At 39.8% G+C, this 20,882-nt stretch overlaps 1 protein-coding gene across 2 annotated transcripts in view; it reads right to left on the reverse strand.

Moving 5' to 3' along the window:
• Positions 1-16,716, reverse strand: part of LOC105490395 (phosphoinositide-3-kinase regulatory subunit 4) — a 73,725-nt gene extending 57,009 nt beyond the window's left edge. The window contains exons 1-4 of one of the 2 annotated variants that reach the window (XM_011755942.2): positions 16,202-16,716; positions 14,336-15,111; positions 3,223-3,356; positions 899-1,481 (exon numbers count right to left, since the gene is read on the reverse strand). In XM_011755942.2, coding sequence (XP_011754244.2) covers positions 899-1,481; positions 3,223-3,356; positions 14,336-15,068 — 1,450 coding nt within the window. In that variant the 5' untranslated portion in view covers positions 15,069-15,111; positions 16,202-16,716. The remainder of the gene's footprint in view (positions 1-898; positions 1,482-3,222; positions 3,357-14,335; positions 15,112-16,201) is intronic. The other variant, XM_011755943.2, reaches the window with a different exon arrangement.
• Between the last annotated feature and the right edge of the window lie 4,166 nt (positions 16,717-20,882).

Consider the following 20,882-nt stretch of genomic DNA (forward strand, 5'->3'; position numbering starts at 1 on the left):
ACCTAACAATCACCAATCACTTTTTGGGTGTGCCTAGAGATAAGACCAGAGTCCAAAGACCATTTTTCGCATGTTTCATTAAAATAATGACAAACAAATCATAAAATGAATGAACTATGTTTGTTTAAAAAAAAAAAAAAAAAAGACAATATCATCACCACACACGTACTATTTACAAAGACTTCAAAACAGAATCCCTGATTTCTTTCAGATTATATTATAGAAATAAATTATTTATACTCAGCGATATTACATATATTCAGTGGAATTTCTCATGCAGAAATAAGCTCTCAGAATTAATTTGGGGAGCTAGAAATATGAATCTGTATCACCTGATTTTGAGTGAGAATTACAGGCAAAACAGGTAGGTGTGTATAACACACCCACCTCATCACAAAGAAGATGTACATCCTAAACAGCACAGTAACTGGAAAAACAACCTTAAACTTCAGTAAGTTAGTATGCTAGGTTCTTTCAACATCAAATTATCCAACAAAATTAATCTTTTTCAGCAGCAATAGACTGTTATATCCTAAAACTGACAGTCAAATAACCATATTTATCAGAGAAACTTCATAAAGGCCTGAAGACACTAGATCAGAAGCACATACTTGTAAACATTAGTAACATTAGTCTTATTCCAAGTTGAATGTAATATTCCTAAGAAAATCACAAAATTCCATCACTTGATAATTCTGATCGTTTCAAAAGTGAGAGAACACACAAACACTGATTCCCAGGAACACAGTATCTAGAAATATTATCAAAATGTACACAAACAGTTCAAAGAGCAAAGTTCATACTTGGAATTCTCAAACAAATCAGAAAAACAAGCAGTATTATAGTCATTAACTTAAAAATTATCTAAGTGGTTAATATTTGGACAATAAACTCTTACCAGCATAGGCTAGTCTAACGATAGTAGCATCATCTTGGGCTAAGTGGGCTATGCCTGGCAGAATGTATTCCGGATAAATATTGATATCATTACGAGGAACCTCTTTGACGAGAGCAAGAACTTTGGTCAACGTCCTCAAGGCTTCGGCCCTCACCCTGGGAACAGTGTCATTGCTGAAATGCAAAAGATATGGAGTAATCCGATCCAAAAGAATTTCAACACTTAATCTTGGAGCCAAATGAAGAATAAGTTCCAAAGCAGCTAATTTGGAATCACAGTATTTAAGGGTCTGTAGGCAGGATGTTATAACAGATACCAAGATAACCAGCCCATTTTCCTTAGGCTCTCCTTCGGCTTTTTCTGGCAGATCATGTCCACAGAGATTGTGAATAATGTTGCCCAAATCCTTCCGTATAACCAGAATACGCTCATCTGCAGAAAGAAACGTTTCCTTGGCAAACTGGGCCATGTAGGGCTGAAGGAAAGTGTAAAATATTTCAGGAAAGGCATTGCCACGCTGCTGTTTTAAGTAATCTTCTGCCTCTAAACGTTTATCTGGCTCACGGTGAATCATCTGAGTTACCTACACCAAGGAAAGAAAAGGAATTAAAATAGATTTGAGAATAGAAAAGTAAAGCAGATGGAAGGCAATTTACATACGATGTAAAGGATCTTTCAGAACCTGACTGCTAAGTGATTGTGACTCCATCATCCTAGAAAGCAGCAAAAAATCATATACAAATATATTACAGATGGCCCTGACACATAAACAGGAGGTTATACCATGGCTCAGTATTCCCCATTTCTTAAAATAGGGACTAATATATTGCTGTCCACAACTCAAAGATTCTTATAAACTTTTCTGAGTAGGAGATACCATGAAGGATCTGAGGAAAGCAATGGATTTTCTCCAGAGAAAAATGTATACACACAATTTCTGCATTAAAAAACCCATACAATTCTGGAAGGAATCACAGAACCCCTAAAATCCATTTACATATCCAGGGTTGAGTTATGGTTCAGAACCTTATTGCCACAAGTGCAAAGGAATCTGTGGGTTAAGTATAGCTCTAGGATCTAATCAATAGGGGACTCAGTGGCTTAAAGTTTTCAAATAGTGTCAAAGAGATGTTAAATTCTGCAAACACTAGAAATGATACACCTCATTTGAATTTATCCTATGTTTTCTAGTATCATAGGGAAATAAATATTTTTCAATGCACAGAACATAGTTTAATCTTTCCTGGACACTCATAGGGTATCAGTCATTATTTAAATAAAATATCACAAAATGTATTGAGTTATCTGAACTTTGTTTATATTTTAAATAAGAGCCTAGTAGTGAACATGGGGGAATCAAATGTACTAAAAGAAAATGTTAACTAGTCAGAATTGCTTTTAGTTTGATTAGGCCCTAAAGATTAAACAAATTCACTTCTTTCGCAGTTAAGAAAATGTACGCCCAAAGACATGAAGTTAACCAAAGCAACATAACAACTATGTGCCATACCCAAAGACAGAACATTACACCAACTCCTAATCCAGTGTACTGTTCAATAAATATGGCCTAAACTGGCTTCCTCTGAAGCACCTTAGTTTTTAATATTTGACATACTTAAGAGAAATTTAAATGTATTATAGATCTCCCTGTATTATATATCTCCCTACCTAATTAAATAATATTCTAAATATACCACAATCTTTTCCATGACTCAGAGTCATCACCACAATATTAGTTACCCTACAAATGACTTAGAAAAGATGCCCTCAAACAGTAATGTAGCTATGTGGCTTAGGTGATCCCCCCACATGACTCCTCACGCCCATTCTGCTATACTAATTTGTGCTTCTGTAGCTGCCTTTCCAGAGCTGCCCTCAGCTTCATATATTAATACAAAGCTATTTGCTTCTATATGCAATGGCCCTGCATTGCTGTATTATATTCAAGTTGACATTTCCTGTTCCCTCCATTTTAAATGTCTGTCTTCTTCATTTCTTACTAGCAAGCTCTATCCAGGACAACCTCTCCCACCCCTAGAAACCACCTTACCTCCTTCCAAATCTGTAAAACACGCACTGAAAATTATAGTGGGAAAATAGATAATAAATAGATTTTTTTTTTAAGTCAAATGAGCTCTGTGCCTAAAGGGGAAAAAAACAGTACATTCTGCCCTAACAAAGTAGTAACAAAAGGCTGTTTATATTCGTCTATGGTGTTTTACTGCTTTATTCCAAATTTACAACATTCCAGAAATCTGATTAAAGCAAAAGTGGGAACAAGAGCCTATTAAAAACTTTATGGCAAATATTTGTAGCATAGTTACCAATTCTCTGATACTGCGATCTTCAATTTTATTTAGCACTTGTTCAGGGAAAAAATGTCCATTTCTATAAGCCAAAAGTTGAGAGAGATCAAATAATGGTACACCTTCTGTAAAAAGCTCAGCTATCACACAACCTGAAAAATAGCAGGTATAATTCTGTTAGAAAAGAGATGAAAAATATCATGCAATATAGATTGAGAACTCAGACAGTTCATAAAACCCAAAATGCAAAAACCCCAAAGTAAATGAAATTTAAAATGCTGATGCAACATATAACTACAATCAAGCTGACAGGGAAAATGTCTATTGCCTGAACACTGGTTTCTAAAGTATAAAGTCAAAATAGAGCCATACAATTTTTCTCCCTCTTAAAAGTTAAATACTTCCCCAGTTCTGTAATTTTAAATGAATGTATAAACCAGACATGGTGGCTCACACCTGTACTTCCAGCACTTTGGGAGGCCAAGGCCAGCAGATCATCTGAGATCAGGAGTTCGAGACCAGCCTGGTCAACATGATGAAACAGCATCTCTACCAAAAACACAAAAATTAACCGGGCATGGTGGCACACACCTGTGGTCCCAGCTACCTGGGAGGCTGAGGCACAAGAATCACTTAAACCCAGGAAGTAGAGGTAGGTAGAGGTAGGCTGCAGTGAGCTGAGATCATGCCACTGCACTCCAGCCTGGATGACAGAGTGAGACTCCATCTCAAAAAAATAAAATAAAATAAAATAAAATAAAATAAAATAAAATAAAAAATAAATAAATTAAAGTATATATGTAATATATACAATTTACATATAGAGTGATAAAACAAGAAACTTTTATTTAAGTATGGACTTACAGACATTAAATTCATAAGGAACTACTACTACAAAGTCGTATCTGACAAATCATTTATTCATCATTAAACAAAAAGTTATTAGGTGACCACTATACCCTAGGCACAAGTAGTACATAAAGCAGATAAAATCCTTGCCCTCATGAAGCTTTCATTCTAGGAAGGAAGACAGAAAATAAAGCAGTGAACAAACATAATATGTGAAATGCTAAAAAGTGTAGCTGTAAGATTAGGGAGAGGAAAAGAGAGATAACTCTCATTTTGCATTTATATAATCTTCAAACCAGAAATTTTTAAAGTACCCACATTTCCAAAAGGACAACACAGTTTCACTGAATCATTACATGACAGGCATTTAACAAGTCTAAAGAGATCCTTAAATAACCTCAACTCACAGCCTGTGCATTTGCTAGTCCCTCTACCTAGAATGCTATTCCCCCAAGTACCTCCACCTCCTTCAGATCTTCAGGTGCTCAAATGTCACTCAGCAGTAAGGCCTTTCTTGATTGCCTGTTTAAAATTGCAGGCCCCACTTCCACAACTACCCCCACACCCCTCACCAGACACATTCCCTTTTCTCTTTCCTTACGGTTTTTCCCCCATAGCACCAACTTCCAGGTTATATTTTATGTACAGATGCTGCTCAATCTACAACGGGGTTACATCCCAATAAATCAATGAAAAGTTAAAAATATTGCATGGTGGCTCATGGCTGTAATCCCACCACTTTGGGAGGCCAAGACAGGCAGATCACTTGAGGTCAGGAGTTCAAGACCAGCCTGGCCAACACAGTGAAACACTATCTCTACTAAAAATACAAAAAATAGCCAGGTGTGGTGGTGCACGTTTGTAATTCCAGGTATTTGGGAGGCTAAAACAGGAGAATCACTTGAACCTGCAAGGCAGAGTTTGCAGTAAGCAGAGATTGGGCCACTGCACTCCAGTCTGGGCAACAGAGCCAGACTCTGTCTCCAAAAAAAAAAAGAAAAAGAAAAGAAAAATAAATGGATTTAATACATGTAACCTGCTGAATTCTCCAGCTTAGCCTACCTTAAACATGCTCAGAACACTTACATTAGCCTACATGTGGGCAAACACATCTAACTCAAAGGCTATTTCACAATAAAGGTGTGAGATATTTCTCTCACATAATTTATTAATATTGAACTGAAAGTGAAAAACAGCATGATTGTATGGGTGCTCCAAATACATTTCAACTGAATGTGTATCACTTTTGCACTTTTGATTTTGGTAAAATCAAACAATCATAAGCTGAACCATTACAAAATCAGGACAGTCTGTGTTTCTTTTTGTCTATATGCCTATTAGAATACAAGTTACATGAGGAAGGGATTTTTCTACTTTATTCATTGAAAAATCTCCAGCAACTAAGTTCCTAACACATAATAAACACTCAATAAATTTGTTAATTTCTCTCTGTATAGTGTCACATTTTAGAATAAAGGACTTCGAAAAGCAGCTATTAAAAACACCATAAGCAACAAGGAAACAGAGGACCCAAAAAATACAATTAAAATTAACCAGCTAATGTAAGTAAGTTTCTGAGCACGTTTAAGGTAGGGTAAGCTGGGAAGTTCAATAGGTTAGGTGTATTAAATGCATTTTCTACTTATATTTTCAACTTCTAATCAGTTTATTGGGATGTAACTCCATTGTAAGTTGAGGAACATAGGCACATAAAATAGAATCTAGAAGTTGGTGCTATGGGGAAAAAACAGTAGAGAAAAACACCAACTGGATCTAACAGATACCAACAGAACACTCCACCCAACGAAAGCAGAGTACAACACACGCATACTACATATACCGCCTGGCGTTGTCAGCTGTAAGAGCCAAGTGTCAAAGACAATCTAACAGCAATGAGCACTAGACAGAGGCTTCTAATATCATTCACTACATACTAAAAGAATTAGGATTCCTTAATGGCTTGTTTGAGCACTAGGGCACCGTAGGTACAATATCTTATACCAAAAAGTAAAGACAAGCTTAAAAAAAAAATTACAATAATAATGAGGACTGCCACAAGGACACGGGAATCAGCCTGAGAAGGCTCCTTCTACCACTGGCCAAATCTGAGACAACTGATGCACCAATATAATTAAGGTAATAAATACAAACGATTGAAAAAATTAAGAATTAATGTCTATACCAATAAATAAATAAATGGGGCGAAAGAGAGGATCCTTGAGTCTAGCAGAATGTTGAGGTCCTACTGTTGAATGTGGAGGAAGTGTTTCAGTGGAAGAATCATTTTTGCAACCATCATAGTAAAAATTCGATCAGGCAAGAATCATCAATGGATGCCAAATGCCAAGGGATAAACTGTAGTGATGGGCAGGATATTTGCACATCTTTTTTTGTTTGTTTTTTGATACAAGGTCTCACTCTGTCACCCAGCCCGGAGTGCAGTGGTGTGATCACAGTTCACTGTGGCCTGGACCTCCCGGGCTCAGGTAATCCTCCCACCTCAGCCTCCCGGGTAGCTGAGACTATAGGCATGCACCACCACGCCCAACAAGTTTTTTGCATGTTTTTTTAGAGACAGGGTTTTACCATATTGTCCAGGCTGGTCTGGAACTCCCAGGCTCAAGAATCTGCCCACCTCAGCCTCCCAAGTGTGGGAGGCTGGGATTACAAGTGTGAGCCACCACACCAGGCATATTTGCACATCTTAAAATTTCTTCCCATAGGTTGCTTATTAGTTGCAAGGGATTAAAAAAATAGAAAACTACAGAGGGGAGAAATTTGGGAAGATTTTGACCAGATGATTAAAATTAACATCACAAACAACCATCATTTGTTTCAAGATGTGACCCTATGAAAACCCATCATCATCTATGCAGTATTCCTACTAAGTTATAACCTAAATCTAATCACGAGGAAACATTAGACAAACTCAAAATGAGAAACATCCTATCAAAAAACAAAGGAGCGGGTGACATACAGAATGCATGTAAAAGCTGGTGAAAACGGAATAAGGTCTATACTCTAATTAACAGTAATGTACCTATGTCAACTGATTCTGATATGGTACGACAGTCATAACATGTCATCATTGGGGAAGCTGAGTGAAGGATACCTCACTATTCTTGCAACTTCCTTTGATTCTACAATAATTCAAACTAACAAGTATAAAAATGATTTTGAAAAATTAAGTGGGGGGAGGCATTCTTCAAAAAATGGCAATGTGATAATAACAAAAAGAAAAAAAGGCTGTAGAAATATTAAAGGAGGCTAAAAGGATATGACAACTAAATGTAATATCTGACCCTAAACAAGGTCCTGCCCTGAAGCAGGCAAAATGCTATAAGAGATATGATTGGGTCAAATACAAAATTAGAATAAGAAGTGTAATTACTGTATCAATGTTAAAATTACCATAGGCATTAACTATATTGTGTTTTATAACAGACTATACCTCATTTTACAACACACTGAAGGCAGGGGAAGGTTCCAAGATGGCTGAATAGGAACAGCTCCATTCTACAGCTCCCAGCATGAGCAAGGCAGAAGACGGGTGATTTCTGCATTTCCAACTGAGGTACTGGGTTCATTTCACTGGGGCTTGTCAGACAGTGGGTGCAGCCCACAGAGCATGAGCCAAAGCAGGGTGGGGCACTGCCTCATCCGGGAAGCACAAGGGGTTGGGGAATTTCCTTTCCTAGCCAAGGGAAGCTGTGACAGACAGTACCTGGAAAATCGGGACACTCCCACCCTAATACTGCCCTTTTCCAAAGGTCTTAGCAAACAGCACACCAGGAGATTATATCCCACGCCTGGCTCAGAGGGTCCCACGCCCATGGAGCCTTGCTCACTGCTAGCACAGCAGTCTGATATGGAACTGCAAGGCCGCAGCGAGGCTGGGGGAGGGGCGTCCGCCATTGCTGAGGCTTGAGTAAGTAAACAAAGTGGCTGGGAAGCTCAAACTGGGTGGAGCCCACGGTAGCTCAAGGAGGCCTGCCTGCCTCTGTAGACACCACTAGAGGGGCAGGGCATAGCTGAACAAAAGGCAGCAGAAACTTCTACAGACTTAAATGTCCCTCTAAGACAGCTTTGAAGAGAGTAGTGGTTCTCCCAGCATGGAGTTTGAGATCTGAGAATGGACAGACTGCCTCAAGTGGGTCCCTGACCCCCAAGTAGCCTAATTTGCAGACACCTCGCAGTGGGGGCCGACTGACACCTCATACAGCCAGGTGTCCCTCTGAGACGAAGCTTCCAGAGGAAGGATCAGGCAGCAACATCTGCTGTTCTGCAGCCTCCGCTGGTGATACCTAGGCAAATAGGGCCTGGAGTAGACCTCCAGCAAACTCTAACAGACCTGCAGCTGAGGGTCCTGACTGTTAGAAACTAACAAACAGAAAAAGACATCCACACCAAAACCCCACCTGTATGTCACCATTATCAAAAACCAAAGGTAGGTAAAACCACAAAGATGGGGACAAAACAGAGCAGAAAAGCTGAAAATTCTAAAAATCAGAGTGCCTCTTCTCCTCCAAAGGAATGCAGCTCCTCTCCAGCAATGGAACAAAGCTGGACGGAGAATGACATTGACAAGTTGAGAGAAGAAGGCTTCAGACGATCCCTAATAACAAACTTCTCCGAGCTAAAGGAGGATGTTCGAAGCCATCGCAAAGAAGCTAAAAACCTTGAAAAAAGATCAGACGAATGGCTAACTAGAATAAACAGTGTATGGAAGACCTTAAATGACCTAATGGAGCTGAAAACCATGGCACGAGAACTACGTGATGCATGCATAAGCTTCAGTAGCCAATTTGATCAAGAGGAAGAAAGGGTATCAGTGATTGAAAATCAAATGAATGAAGTGAAGCAAGAAGAGAAGTTTAGAGAAAAAGAGTAAAAAGAAACGAACAAAGCCTCCAAGAAATATGGGACTATGTGAAAAGACCAAATCTGCGTCTGATAGGTGTACCTGAAAGTGACGGGGAGAATGGAACCAAGGTGGAAAACACTCTTCAGGATATTATCCAAGAGAACTTCCCCAACCTAGCAAGGCAGGCCAACATCAAATTCAGGAAACACAAAGAACTCCACAAAGATACTCCTCAAGAAAGGCAACTCCAAGACACATAATTGTCAGATTCACCAAAGTTGAAATGAAGGAAAAAATGTTAAGGGCAGCCAGAAAGAAAGGTCAGGTTACCCACAAAGAGAAGCCCATCAGACTAACAGCGGATCTCTTGGCAGAAACTCTACAACCAGAAGAGAGTGGGGGCCAATATTCAACATTCTTAAAGAAAAGCATTTCAACCCAGAATTTCATATCCAGCCAAACTAAGCTTCGTAAGTGAAGGAGAAATAAAATCCTTGACAGACAAACAAATGCTGACAGACTTTGTCACCACCAGGCCTGCCTTACAAGAGCTCCTGAAGGAAGCACTAAACGTGGAAAGGAACAATCACTACCACCCACTGCAAAACCATGTCAAATCATAAAGACCATCAATGCTAGGAAGAAACTGCATCAACTAACAAGCAAGATAACCAGCTAACATCATAATGACAGGATCAAATTCACACATAACAATATTAACCTTAAATGTAAATGGACTAAATGCTCCAATTAAAAGACACAGACTGGCAAATTGAATAGAGTCAAGACCCATCAGTGTGCTGTATTCAGGAGACCCATCTCACGTGCAGAGACACACATAGGCTCAAAATAAAGGGATGGAGGAAGATCCACCAAGCAAATGGAAAACAAAAAAAAGCAGGGGTTACAATCCTAGTCTCTCATAAAACAGACTTTAAACCAAGAAAGATCAAAAGAGACAAAGAGGGCTATTAGGGATCAATTCAACAAGAAGAGCTAACTATCCTAAATATATATGCACCCAATACAGGAGCACCCAGATTCATAAAGCAAGACCTCAGAGACCTACAAAGAGACTTAGACTCCCACATAATAATAATGGGAGACTTTAACACCCCACTGTCAACATTAGACAGATCAACAAGACAGAAAGTTAACAAGTATATCCAGGACTTGAACTCAGTTCTGCACCAAGCAGACCTAACAGACATCTACAGAAATCTCCACCCCAAATCAACAGAATATACATTCTTCTCAGCACATCGCACTTATTTCAAAATTGATCACGTAGTTGGAAGTAAAGCACTCCTCAGCAAAAGAACAGAAATGATAACAAACTGTCTTTCAGACCACAGTGCAATCAAACTAGAACTCAGGATTAAGAAACTCACTCAAAACCGCTCAACTACATGGAAACTGAACAACCTGCTCCTGAATGACTACTGGGTACATAACGAAATGAAGGCAGAAATAAAGATGTTCTTTGAAACCAATGAGAACAAAGACACAACATACCAGAATCTCTGGGACACATTTAAAGCAGTGTGTAGAGGGAAATTTATAACTCTAAATGCCCACAAGAGAAAGCAGGAAAGATCTAAAATTGACACCCTAACATCACAATTAAAAGAACTAGAGAAGCAAGAGCAAACACATTCAAATACTAGCAGAAGTCCAGAAATAACTAAGATCAGAGCAGAACTGAAGGAGATAGACACACAAAAAACTTTCAAAAAAATCAATGAATCCAGGAGCTGGTTTTTTGAAAAGATCAACAAAATTGATAGACTGCTAGCAACACTAGCAAAGAAGAAAAGAGACAAGAATCAAGACGCAATAAAAAATGACAAAGGGGATATCACCACCGATCCAACAGAAATACAAAATACCATCAGAGAATACTATAAACACCTCTATGAAAGTAAACTAAAAAATCTAGAAGAAATGCATAAATTCCTGGACACATACACCCTCCTAAGACTAAACCAGGAAGAAGCTGAATCCCTGAATAGACCAATAACAGTCTCTGAAATTGAGGCAATAATTAATAGCCTACCAACCAAAAAACGTCCAGGACCAGAGGGATTCACAGCCGAATTCTACCAGAGGTACGAAGAGGAGCTGGTATCATTTCTTCTGAAACTATTCCAATCAATAGGAAAAGAGGAATCCTCCCTAACTCATTTTATGAGGCCAGCATCATCCTGATACCAAAGCCTGGCAGAGACATAACAAAAAAAGAGAATTTTAGACCAATATCCCCGATAAACATCGATGCAAAAATCCTTAATAAAATAATGGCAAACCGAATCGAGCAGCACATCAAAAAGCTTATCCACCACGATCAAGTTGGCTTCATCCCTGGATACAAGGCTGGTTCAACATATGCAAATCAATAAACATAATCCATCATATAAACAGAACCAAAAACTAAAACCACATGATTATCTCAATAGATGCAGAAAAGGCCTTCAACAAAATTCAACAGCCCTTCATGCTAAAAACTCTCAATAAACTAGGTATTGATGGGACGTATCTCAAAATAATAAGAGTTATTTAGGACAGACCCACAGCCAATATCATACTCAATGGGCAAAAACTGGAAGCATTCCCTTTGAAAACTGCCACAAGACAGGGATGCCCTCTCTCACCATCCTATTCAACATAGTGTTGGAAGTTCTGGCCAGGGCAATCAGGCAGGAGAAAGAAATAAAGGGTATTCAATTAGGAAAAGAGGAAATCAAATTGTCCCTGTTGGCAGATGACATGATTGTATATTTAGAAAATCCCATCATCTCAGCCCAAAATCTCCTTAAGCTGATAAGCCACTTTAGCAAAGTCTCAGGATACAAAATCAATGTGCAAAAATCACAAGCATTCCTATACACCAATAACAGACAAACAGAGAGCCAAATCATGAGTGAACTCCCATTCACAATTGCTTCAAAGAGAATAAAATACCTAGGAATCCAACTTACAAGGGATGTGAAGGAACGCTTCAAGAACTACAAACCTCTGCTCAATGAAATAAAAGAGGACACAAACAAATGGAAGAACATTCCATTCTTATGGATACGAAGAATCAGTATCGTGAAAAATGGCCATACTCCCCAAGGTAATTTACAGATTCAATGCCATCCCCATCAAACTACCAATGACTTTCTTCACAGAATCGGAAAAATCTACTTTAAACTTCATATGGAACCAAAAAAGAGCCCACATTGCCAAGACAATCCTAAGCCAAAAGAACCAAGCTGGAGGCATCACACTACCTGACTTCAAACTATGCTACAAGGCAGCATGGTAACCAAAACAGCATGGTACTGGTACCAAAACAGAGATATAGATCAATGGAACAGAACAGAGTCCTCAGAAACAATACCACACATCTACAACCACCTGGTCTTTGACAAACCTGACAAAAACAAGAAATGGGGAAAGGATTCCCTATTTAGTTAATGGTGCTGGGAAAACTGGCTAGCCATATGTGAAAAGCTGAAACTGGATCCCTTCCTTACACCTTATACAAAAATTAATTCAAGATGGATTAAAGACTTAAATGCTAGACCTAAAACCACAAAAACCCTAGAAGAAAACCTAGGCAATACCATTCAGGACATAGGCACGGACAAGGACTTCATGACTAAAACACCAAAAGCAATGGCAATAAAACCCACAAGCGAGAAAAAAATTAAGCCAAACTATCACAAAATTTACCAAAAATGGCACTGATGCCAGATTTCTTTCGAAGTCCCTCAGAGTACCACCCTCAACACACTTCTCCTTCCTCTCTATCCCATAAATTCTTAAATAATCTGGAATCCATAGCTCAGCTTCATGAGGTCTGTGTATGTGAAATAATATATAGGAATGAATGCATGGTACATTTTTCCAGGGAAGGAGTCCACTAATTTCATTACATTTTTTAAGGGAGTCCAAAAAAGCTTAAGAATCACTTCTGTACAAACTTTTCCTAGCTACAATTTCTACCTATTTCCTGATAACTCCCAAATCTCCGTCTCTATCCCAGATTTCTATGCCCAAAAATTTATAACCAATTGCTGGGCTAGGTGTGGTAGTTCATCCCTGTAATCGCAACACTTTGGAAGGTTGAGGTGGGATGACAGCTTGAGCTCAGGCATTCAGGAACATTCTGGGCAACATAGTAAAATACAGTCTCTACCAAAAATGTTTTAAAAAATATCAACTGGGTGTGGTGGTGTGCGCCTGTAGTCCTGGCTACACGCAGAAAGCTGAGGCAAGAGGATGTTTGGAGTTGAAGACTGAAGTGAGCTACGACTGCACCACTGCGCTCCAGCCTAGGCAACAATGTGAGATCCTATCTCTAAAACATAATAATAAATTAAAAATAAATAAAAATATAACCAAATATATGTTGTACATCTTCTCCTGAATCCTTGGCAGAAATCTCAAACTTAACATATCTAAAACAGACCTCATCATCTTCCCAATCTTACCTGTTCCTCCTCCTGTGTCTCCTTGTCTCAGGGACCAGCATTACCACCCACTCAGTTTGGTGGGCGGGGAGAAGTTCCGTGACTTCATCTTCCAATGACAGAGTCCTAACAATTCTATCTACTAATAATCTCTTAAGCATTACCACTTCTCTCCACTCCTTCCAACTCTGCCACAACCTTAAGCCAGTCACAATCATCTTACCTGGACTGTGGCAGTTTTCTCCTAACTTGTTTTCCTGTCTTCTGTGTAGCTTCCCTGCAAAATTCACTCTCCATGCTACAGTCAGGCCACACCATTTCTGATCTGGCCTGAGTTTGGGCCTTACTTAATTCACATTCTGTGTTCCAGAAAACACATCAGTGCATCATGTTCTGGTTTTTAGGCTTTTGTGTAGGCAACATTCTCTGTCTGAAACAAACTACTCTACGAAAGTTAACTCCCAATCAACTTTCAGATTTCAATGTAAATATCATCTTTCTATTAAAGAGGCCTTGCTTGATCCCACCTCTTGACTCATCACCACCATGAGGACTAATTTAAGTATCTATGTGTTCATATAGTAGCACTCAATGCTTATTACCACCACAGTAAACAACACTGCATTGAAATGTCCTTTTGCAATATCCATGGTCACTTTAAAATGGAAGCATTATGAAAATATATTATCCATCAATGTCCCTAGCACTTAGGACAGTGCCTGACACATACAATAAAAGTAGGCAAGCAAATATGTTTATCTGTTTGTGTAAATAAACTGCTGTTTGCATTTCCTAGGCACTTAAACACATCCAATGCAGGAATGCTGCCTCTAATTGAAATAGTGTCTGAGGACAAACCAAGACATTAACTTTTCAATATCTGGTGACTAAAAAAAGCTACATTTCTGATTAACAGTTAAAAGATAAATGCTCCTTTAGCAAATGTGACCCACTCAAATACCTGCTGAAAAGATGTCCATTGCTCTCTTCAACTCTCCTCTTGTTCTCTGATTGCTATTTAAGTCTACAAGTGGAGTTGAAGGATCTCTCATATATTCTAACTCAGTGGCAAACATCCCACCATCAACAAAACGTTCAGGAGCAATATAACAAGTTCTCCTCCGTGATGTGTCAAAGAAATAATTGAAATCTGCCGGGTTGTCTTCTGGAAGATAAGTGGGCTTAAAACTGGCAAAATCAGTTAGAAGAACCCAATTCCAACTGGTGACCATCACATTCTCAGTCTTGATGTCTCCATGACGAACTCCAGATTTGTGTGCTTGGTCCACAGCTGTCAGGATCTGGAAAGCAATCCAGCGCTTCTCAATGTTATTCAAGAATGGACGGGTACTGATACGATCATAGAGATTGTCTCGCACGTACTGCCTAAAGAGCATAGCTGCTTTCTCAGATGCTTTTTCTGATGCTTTTTGGAAAGGTAGACAGTTCTGTGCAGAATTAAGCCTGATTTTCAGTTCCTCCAGCTCTTGTTTATAGCTGGTTAAAGGCAATGTGGGATCCTGAATTGCAAAAACCTTCACAACGACCAGGCCTTCTCGGTGCTTGGCTCGAGCAACTTTAAAAAACCGAGTACTCCCCAGGCTTTTATCATATTCAAAGTCATGAATATCTGAAAAATAACTCTCTACAGAAAGGATCTGGGAGGGAGCAATGCCAGCAAGCTGATTTCCCATGATGGCAGGCACCTTTGGAGTCGGTAAGGTTAGGATACAATACCTATTTAAAAGAAAAACAAATGAAGAAAAAAGACAAGAAACAAAGAAGCAGTGAAATACCATTATTCCATTATTTGGTCTCTTCCGAAAAGACAGATGCAGCATATTTCTCTTCCACTAAGAGCACTGTACCTAGCCTTCTGGGCAGTCCCTAAATTTCACACACATTTATCTAAAAAGACCATGTTATTTTCTCTAAGAAGACCTTATTTTACCTAAAAAGATCCTGCTATTGTGCATCGCCATTTCCAGGAGCTGAACTATATTTACATAGGTCTCTTCAACTTTAAGCCAAAAATGTTAGAATGTGTTATTTTCTGATATTTAAATTTAAAATATTAATGAGCCTTTACTATGTATTCCGTGCTGTGCTTGGGGCTATGAGAATCACAAAATTACTATATGACATAGTTCTTGTCCAAGAACCTGTAGTTTCTTGGAAATAAGACACAGACACATTAAAAACTTAAAACTGGCCGGGCGCGGTGGCTCACGCATGTAATCCCAGCACTTCGGGAGATCGAGGCCAGCGGATCACGAGATCAGGAGTTCAAGACGAGCCTGGCCAACATGGTTAAACCCCCTCTCCACTAAAAATACAAAAATTAGCCGGGTGTGGTAGTGGGCGCCTGTAATCCCAGCTACTCGTGAGGCTGAGGCAGGAGAACTGCTTGAACCCAGGACGCGTAGGTTGCAGTGAGTGGAGATCCCGCCACTGCACTCCAGCCTGGGTGACAGAGCGAGACTCCATCCATCTCAAAAGAAAAAAGAAAAAAAGAAAAATGTGAAACTGACTAGGAGTCATCTAATACAAATAGGTCACTGAATTCCTGAAATGGTCAAACCAAGATCTAAAAATTCAGTTAACTCCTGGACACTTCCTGCCTAATTCCAATGTGCCCGCTCACCCAGCTAAAAGAAGGCGCAAACTTCCCTGGTCTGCAACAAGAAACCTTGCCACAGATGTTAAAGAAATGTAGACCAAAATAGGCACTTGCTAACCGTAGCCCAGGGTTTTGCTAACTCAGGTTTTGCAAGAAATAAATGCCACACATATACACACACGACCTTAAGCACACATAAACATTTACCCTAGGCCTCGGGAAAGTGTCAAAAATCGTTCAGAGGCTTCACAACGAGGTCATAGTGGACTACTTCGAGGACGGGACGGGAAAACGCGTCAGCAGCGGGGAAGCTATCTCTACGAAGGGTCTTTCTTCATAGGCAGGAGATGGGCTGTTGGGGGAGGGGCGCAGAAAAGTCCCGCTCTTCAGGAACCCGGGTGGTCCTGGGAGGAGAACTGGGAAAGCTCTCGGGGTCTCAGCAGAGAGAAGAAGCCACGCTAAAGAGTTTCCACAGGTACCCTGGGATTTGCCCCTTCCAGCCCCCTAACCTGCCCTGGGGGCCATGCGTTCCTGGGCCTCGTCTTCCTCTAGCGCGGATCGCTACACCCTTCCGAGCCCTCCTCGAGGGCCTCACCACCGGGCGGGGGGAGATGGAACCCGGGAGAGAAGTGGAGACCGCCAGTCCCAGGAAAACACTATACTTCAGCTGCTACAGCCGCAGCAAACGCCGAACTCCCGGGAAAGCAGCCGGTCTGACCTCACTTCCTGTCGCCGAGCAGAAGTGACGAAAAAGAGTGAGCCTTGAGGAATTGCCGGGGTAGGAAACTGGTTGCTAGGAAACGAACGAAGGCGTGGTCTTACTCCGGGCGAAACTACAGGGAGAAAATAATGCTCTGACAACGATCTACCCCCGTCCTCCTCTTCTACCTTTCATTCTCGAACGCTGAGGTTTCTGACATCCCCTAGAACCTGTTCAGACACCCCTTCACTCCCAGGACAGCAGAACAGCGTTAAGAGAACTCAAGAATATTTAGGAAAACTAATATATCCCAAGCTGGATTTTTAAGAGTTCTATTGAGATGTAACTTACATACCATAAAGTTCACCTGCTTAAAATGTACAAAGCAGTAGTTTTTAATACATCTGTCGAGTTGTGCAATCATCCCTATAATGTGATTTTATTTAGTTATTTATTTTTGAGATGGAGTCTCGGAGTCTCGTTCTGTAACCCTGGCTGGAGTGCAGTGGCACGATCTCGGCTTGCTGCAACCTCCACCTCCCGGGTTCAAGCGATTCTCCGGCTTCAACCTCCCGAGTAGCTGGGACTATAGACGCCGGCCTCTACGCCTGGCTAATTTTTTGTGTTTTTAGTAGAGACGGGGTTTCACCGTGTTATGGTCTCAATCTCCTGACCTCGTGATCCGCCAACCTCGGCCTCCCAAAGTGCTGGGATTACAGGCGTGAACCACCGCACCCGGCCTTTTTTTTTTTTTTTTTTGGAGACAGAATCTCGCTGTGTCACCCAGGCAGGAATGCAGTAGTGCCATCTCGGCTTACTGCAAGCTCCACCTCCACCGGGTTCAAGCGATTCTCATGCTTCTGCCTCCAGAGTAGCTGGGACCACAGGCATGTGCCACCACGCCCAGCTAGTTTTTGTATTGTTAGTAGAGACGGGGTTTCACCATGTTGGCCAGGATGGTCTGGATCTCCTGACCTCAAGTGATCCGCCCGCCTCGACCTCCCAAAGTGCTGAGATTACAGGTATGAGCCACCGTGCCCAGCCTGCCTGATTTTAAACATTTTCATTACCCCAAAAGGAAACCGTGAAACCATTCGCAGTCGCTCCTGTTCTCCCCCATTTCTCCTCCCGCTTCCAGCCCTAGGCAATCACTAATCTACTTTCTGTTTCTATACGCTTGCCTCTTCTGGACATTTTATATATAATATGTGGGCTTTGAGACTGACTTCTTTCACTTTGCATAATGTTTTTGAGGATTATCCCTGTTGTAGCTTGTATTAGTACTTCATTTATTTGTTGTTGCAAATATTTTTTTTGTATGGATATATCACATTTTGTTTATCCTTTTGTCAGTTGATAGACATTTGAGTTGTTTTACTTTTAGGTTATTATGAATAATGCTGCTATGTTCATAGCATTAGTGTATAAGTCTTTGTGTAGCCATATGTTTTCATTTCTCTTGGATAGATACTGAGGAATGAAATTGCGGGCTCATATGGCAGCTCTATGTTTAACATTTCAGAAACTGCCAAACTGTTTTCCAAAGTGCAGGCACCATTTTACATTCCCATTAGCAATGTATGAGGGCTCTAATTTCTCCACATTCTTGCTGACACTGTTATTATCTCCTTTTTTTATTATCCTGGTGGCTCTTAAGTGGTATCTCGTTGTTTTGATTTGTATTTCCCTAATAACCAATTCTATTAAGCATCTTTCTTATTGTGCTTGTTTTCTGTTCATATATCTTCTTTGAAGAGATGTCTATATAAATTATTTGACTATTTTTAATTGGTTTGTCTTTTTATTATTGAGTTGTAAGCATTCTTTATATATTCTAGATACAAATCCCTTATCGGAGATAGTATTTGCAAATATTTTCTCTATGTTGTCTTTTCACATTTTTGATAGTGTTCTTTAAAACACAAAATGTTTTAATCCAAAGCTGAAATTGTTATTATCCCTGCAACATTCCCTCCTCCCTTCTTCTCCAACTCAATATGCAGCACTACTACCCACTGAATTCCTCAAGACTGTAAATTTGGAACTCATTAAGGCATCCTTAACATATTCCTACTCTCCCCCTCTTCCTCACCACACTCATTCCTCCCATTCAGTGATCACTTGCTCTTGCTGATTCCATCCCCGAAATATACCTTGAACCCATTCACTGCCATCTCCTCAGAGCCTAGGCCAAGCAACCATCATTGTCATGATGTCTACATTTTGAAACCTACACAGAAAAGGCACTCCTCACTCCTGATATTATTTTGTATACTTCTCCCAAAATTTTTTCTGGGTCTTTTATGGTTTCATTTTGTGCTCTTAAATTTCTGAAGTATAGCTACAACTGTATGTTTTTCTAGAGAGTTACTCAGTTATCTAAAAATGTTGAGTAATACATTTCCCCCCACTTAGTTGAAATGTCATATTTACCATATAACAGATTTCCTATGTATATCTGGGTCTTCTGCTGGACTTTCTTTTCTGTCCATTGAGGTACTATTTAATTCATCTACCAGTACTTTTAAAATAATTGTATAATGTTTTAATGTCTGACATGGCTAGTCCTAGAGTAGCCTTTTTTATATGAAATTATAATCATAAGACATCTGTGCTTACATCCTTCTAGAAGCTCCTCCTCATTTTTAGGCTAACATTAAAAATTCGTAGCTTGCCCTACAAATCCTTGCATGATCTGACCCCTGCCCACCTGCTGCACTGCAATTGACATCACTCATTGTCCCTCTCAATCTCCCACACTGGCTTTCTCTTTGCTCCTATCCTGTTCTAATTGTCAAACCTTTCCCTACTGTTAGTCCTTCACACTTACTCTTTCCTCTGCTTAGAACACTCTTTCCCCTATTCTTTAGCCAAAATCTTTTCATCTTTCAAGTCCCAGATTAGGTGCCATCACCTCATGCAGTTCTTCACTGACTGCCCCCCATTATATACTTTCATGGACCTTCTACTTTTCCTTCACAGTGCTTATTATTATTGAAATCCTTTAAGTTTGAGGCATAACTGTTTATTGTCTCTTTTATCACTAGACTGTAAACGCCACGACAACAGTGATTGTGTGATTCTTACTCATCAGGATATCTTCAACACCTAGAACCATACCTAACAGATGATAGACATTCAATCAGTATTTTTTGAATCAATAAATATGGACTTTGTGAGGTTTGTGATCATTAGGGCCAAGGTCAGGAGTCCCAGGACTGGGAACATCTAAAATATATACATAAAATCAGTAGAAGCACTCAGTTAATTACCAGATAGTATTTTTTTAAGGAGTAAGCTTATATTTCAGACTTTGAATACCATGTATGTAAGTGCTTTAGATATCTCTCCAATAGAGAAGTAATGGTATAGAAATATGGTAAATATGTCTCGATTTAGATTATTTCTGCTTTTCCCCACCTGTATTTTCCCCAACATTACATTTTGTGAAATAACTTGTGGATTTTTTCAATGCCTTCTATACTCACTACTATGGTTTTCTTTTCTTTTTCTTTCCAGTTCCTCCTTTTTTCTTTCTTTCCTTCTCATTCTTTCTTCCTTCTTTCCTTGTTTCTGTTGTTAAATAGCAATCATGACCGTCCATGGAGGTTTTTTTTTTTGAAGAAATTTCACCTAGTTCTTTTCAAAGCAAATAAAAGATAAAATTTACTTGCTACTGTTGAAGTCAAACTAAGAAAGAGCCAGCAAACACTGGACCATCCTCTAGCCAGTGTCCTTGCAGCTGCATTTTGGCAGTGATGGCTAACTGTCCCCTTCCACAGAAAATAGATGTTTCTGGGAAGTGCCTGAACTATAGGAACCATATTTTTCAGTCCCACACCACTGTTTGCACCTAAGTGGAGCCATTTTACTAGCTTTCACTATGAAGTTCAGGTGGAAATTATGTGTTTCATTTCTAGTACATGATAGTTAGGAGGTGAATGAGTTCCACCTTCTTTCCTCTTTAGCCTGGTTGCAGAAGACTTAAAGGCCCTAGTTAATGCCAGAGCCACAAGAAGATAGCAGCCTGTGTCCCCAAATCACAGCCTGGAGAAAGACCCCTGCTTAGCAGGCACACCCACATAGAACTTTTACATATACAAAAGTATACCCCATTATAAGCCAGCAAAATCTCATAGTCTATTAATTATAGCAGTTAGCCTTACCTTTACAAATACATTCATCTGC

Source organism: Macaca nemestrina, chromosome 2, assembly GCF_043159975.1.
Source record: "Macaca nemestrina isolate mMacNem1 chromosome 2, mMacNem.hap1, whole genome shotgun sequence".
NCBI lineage: Eukaryota > Metazoa > Chordata > Mammalia > Primates > Cercopithecidae > Macaca > Macaca nemestrina.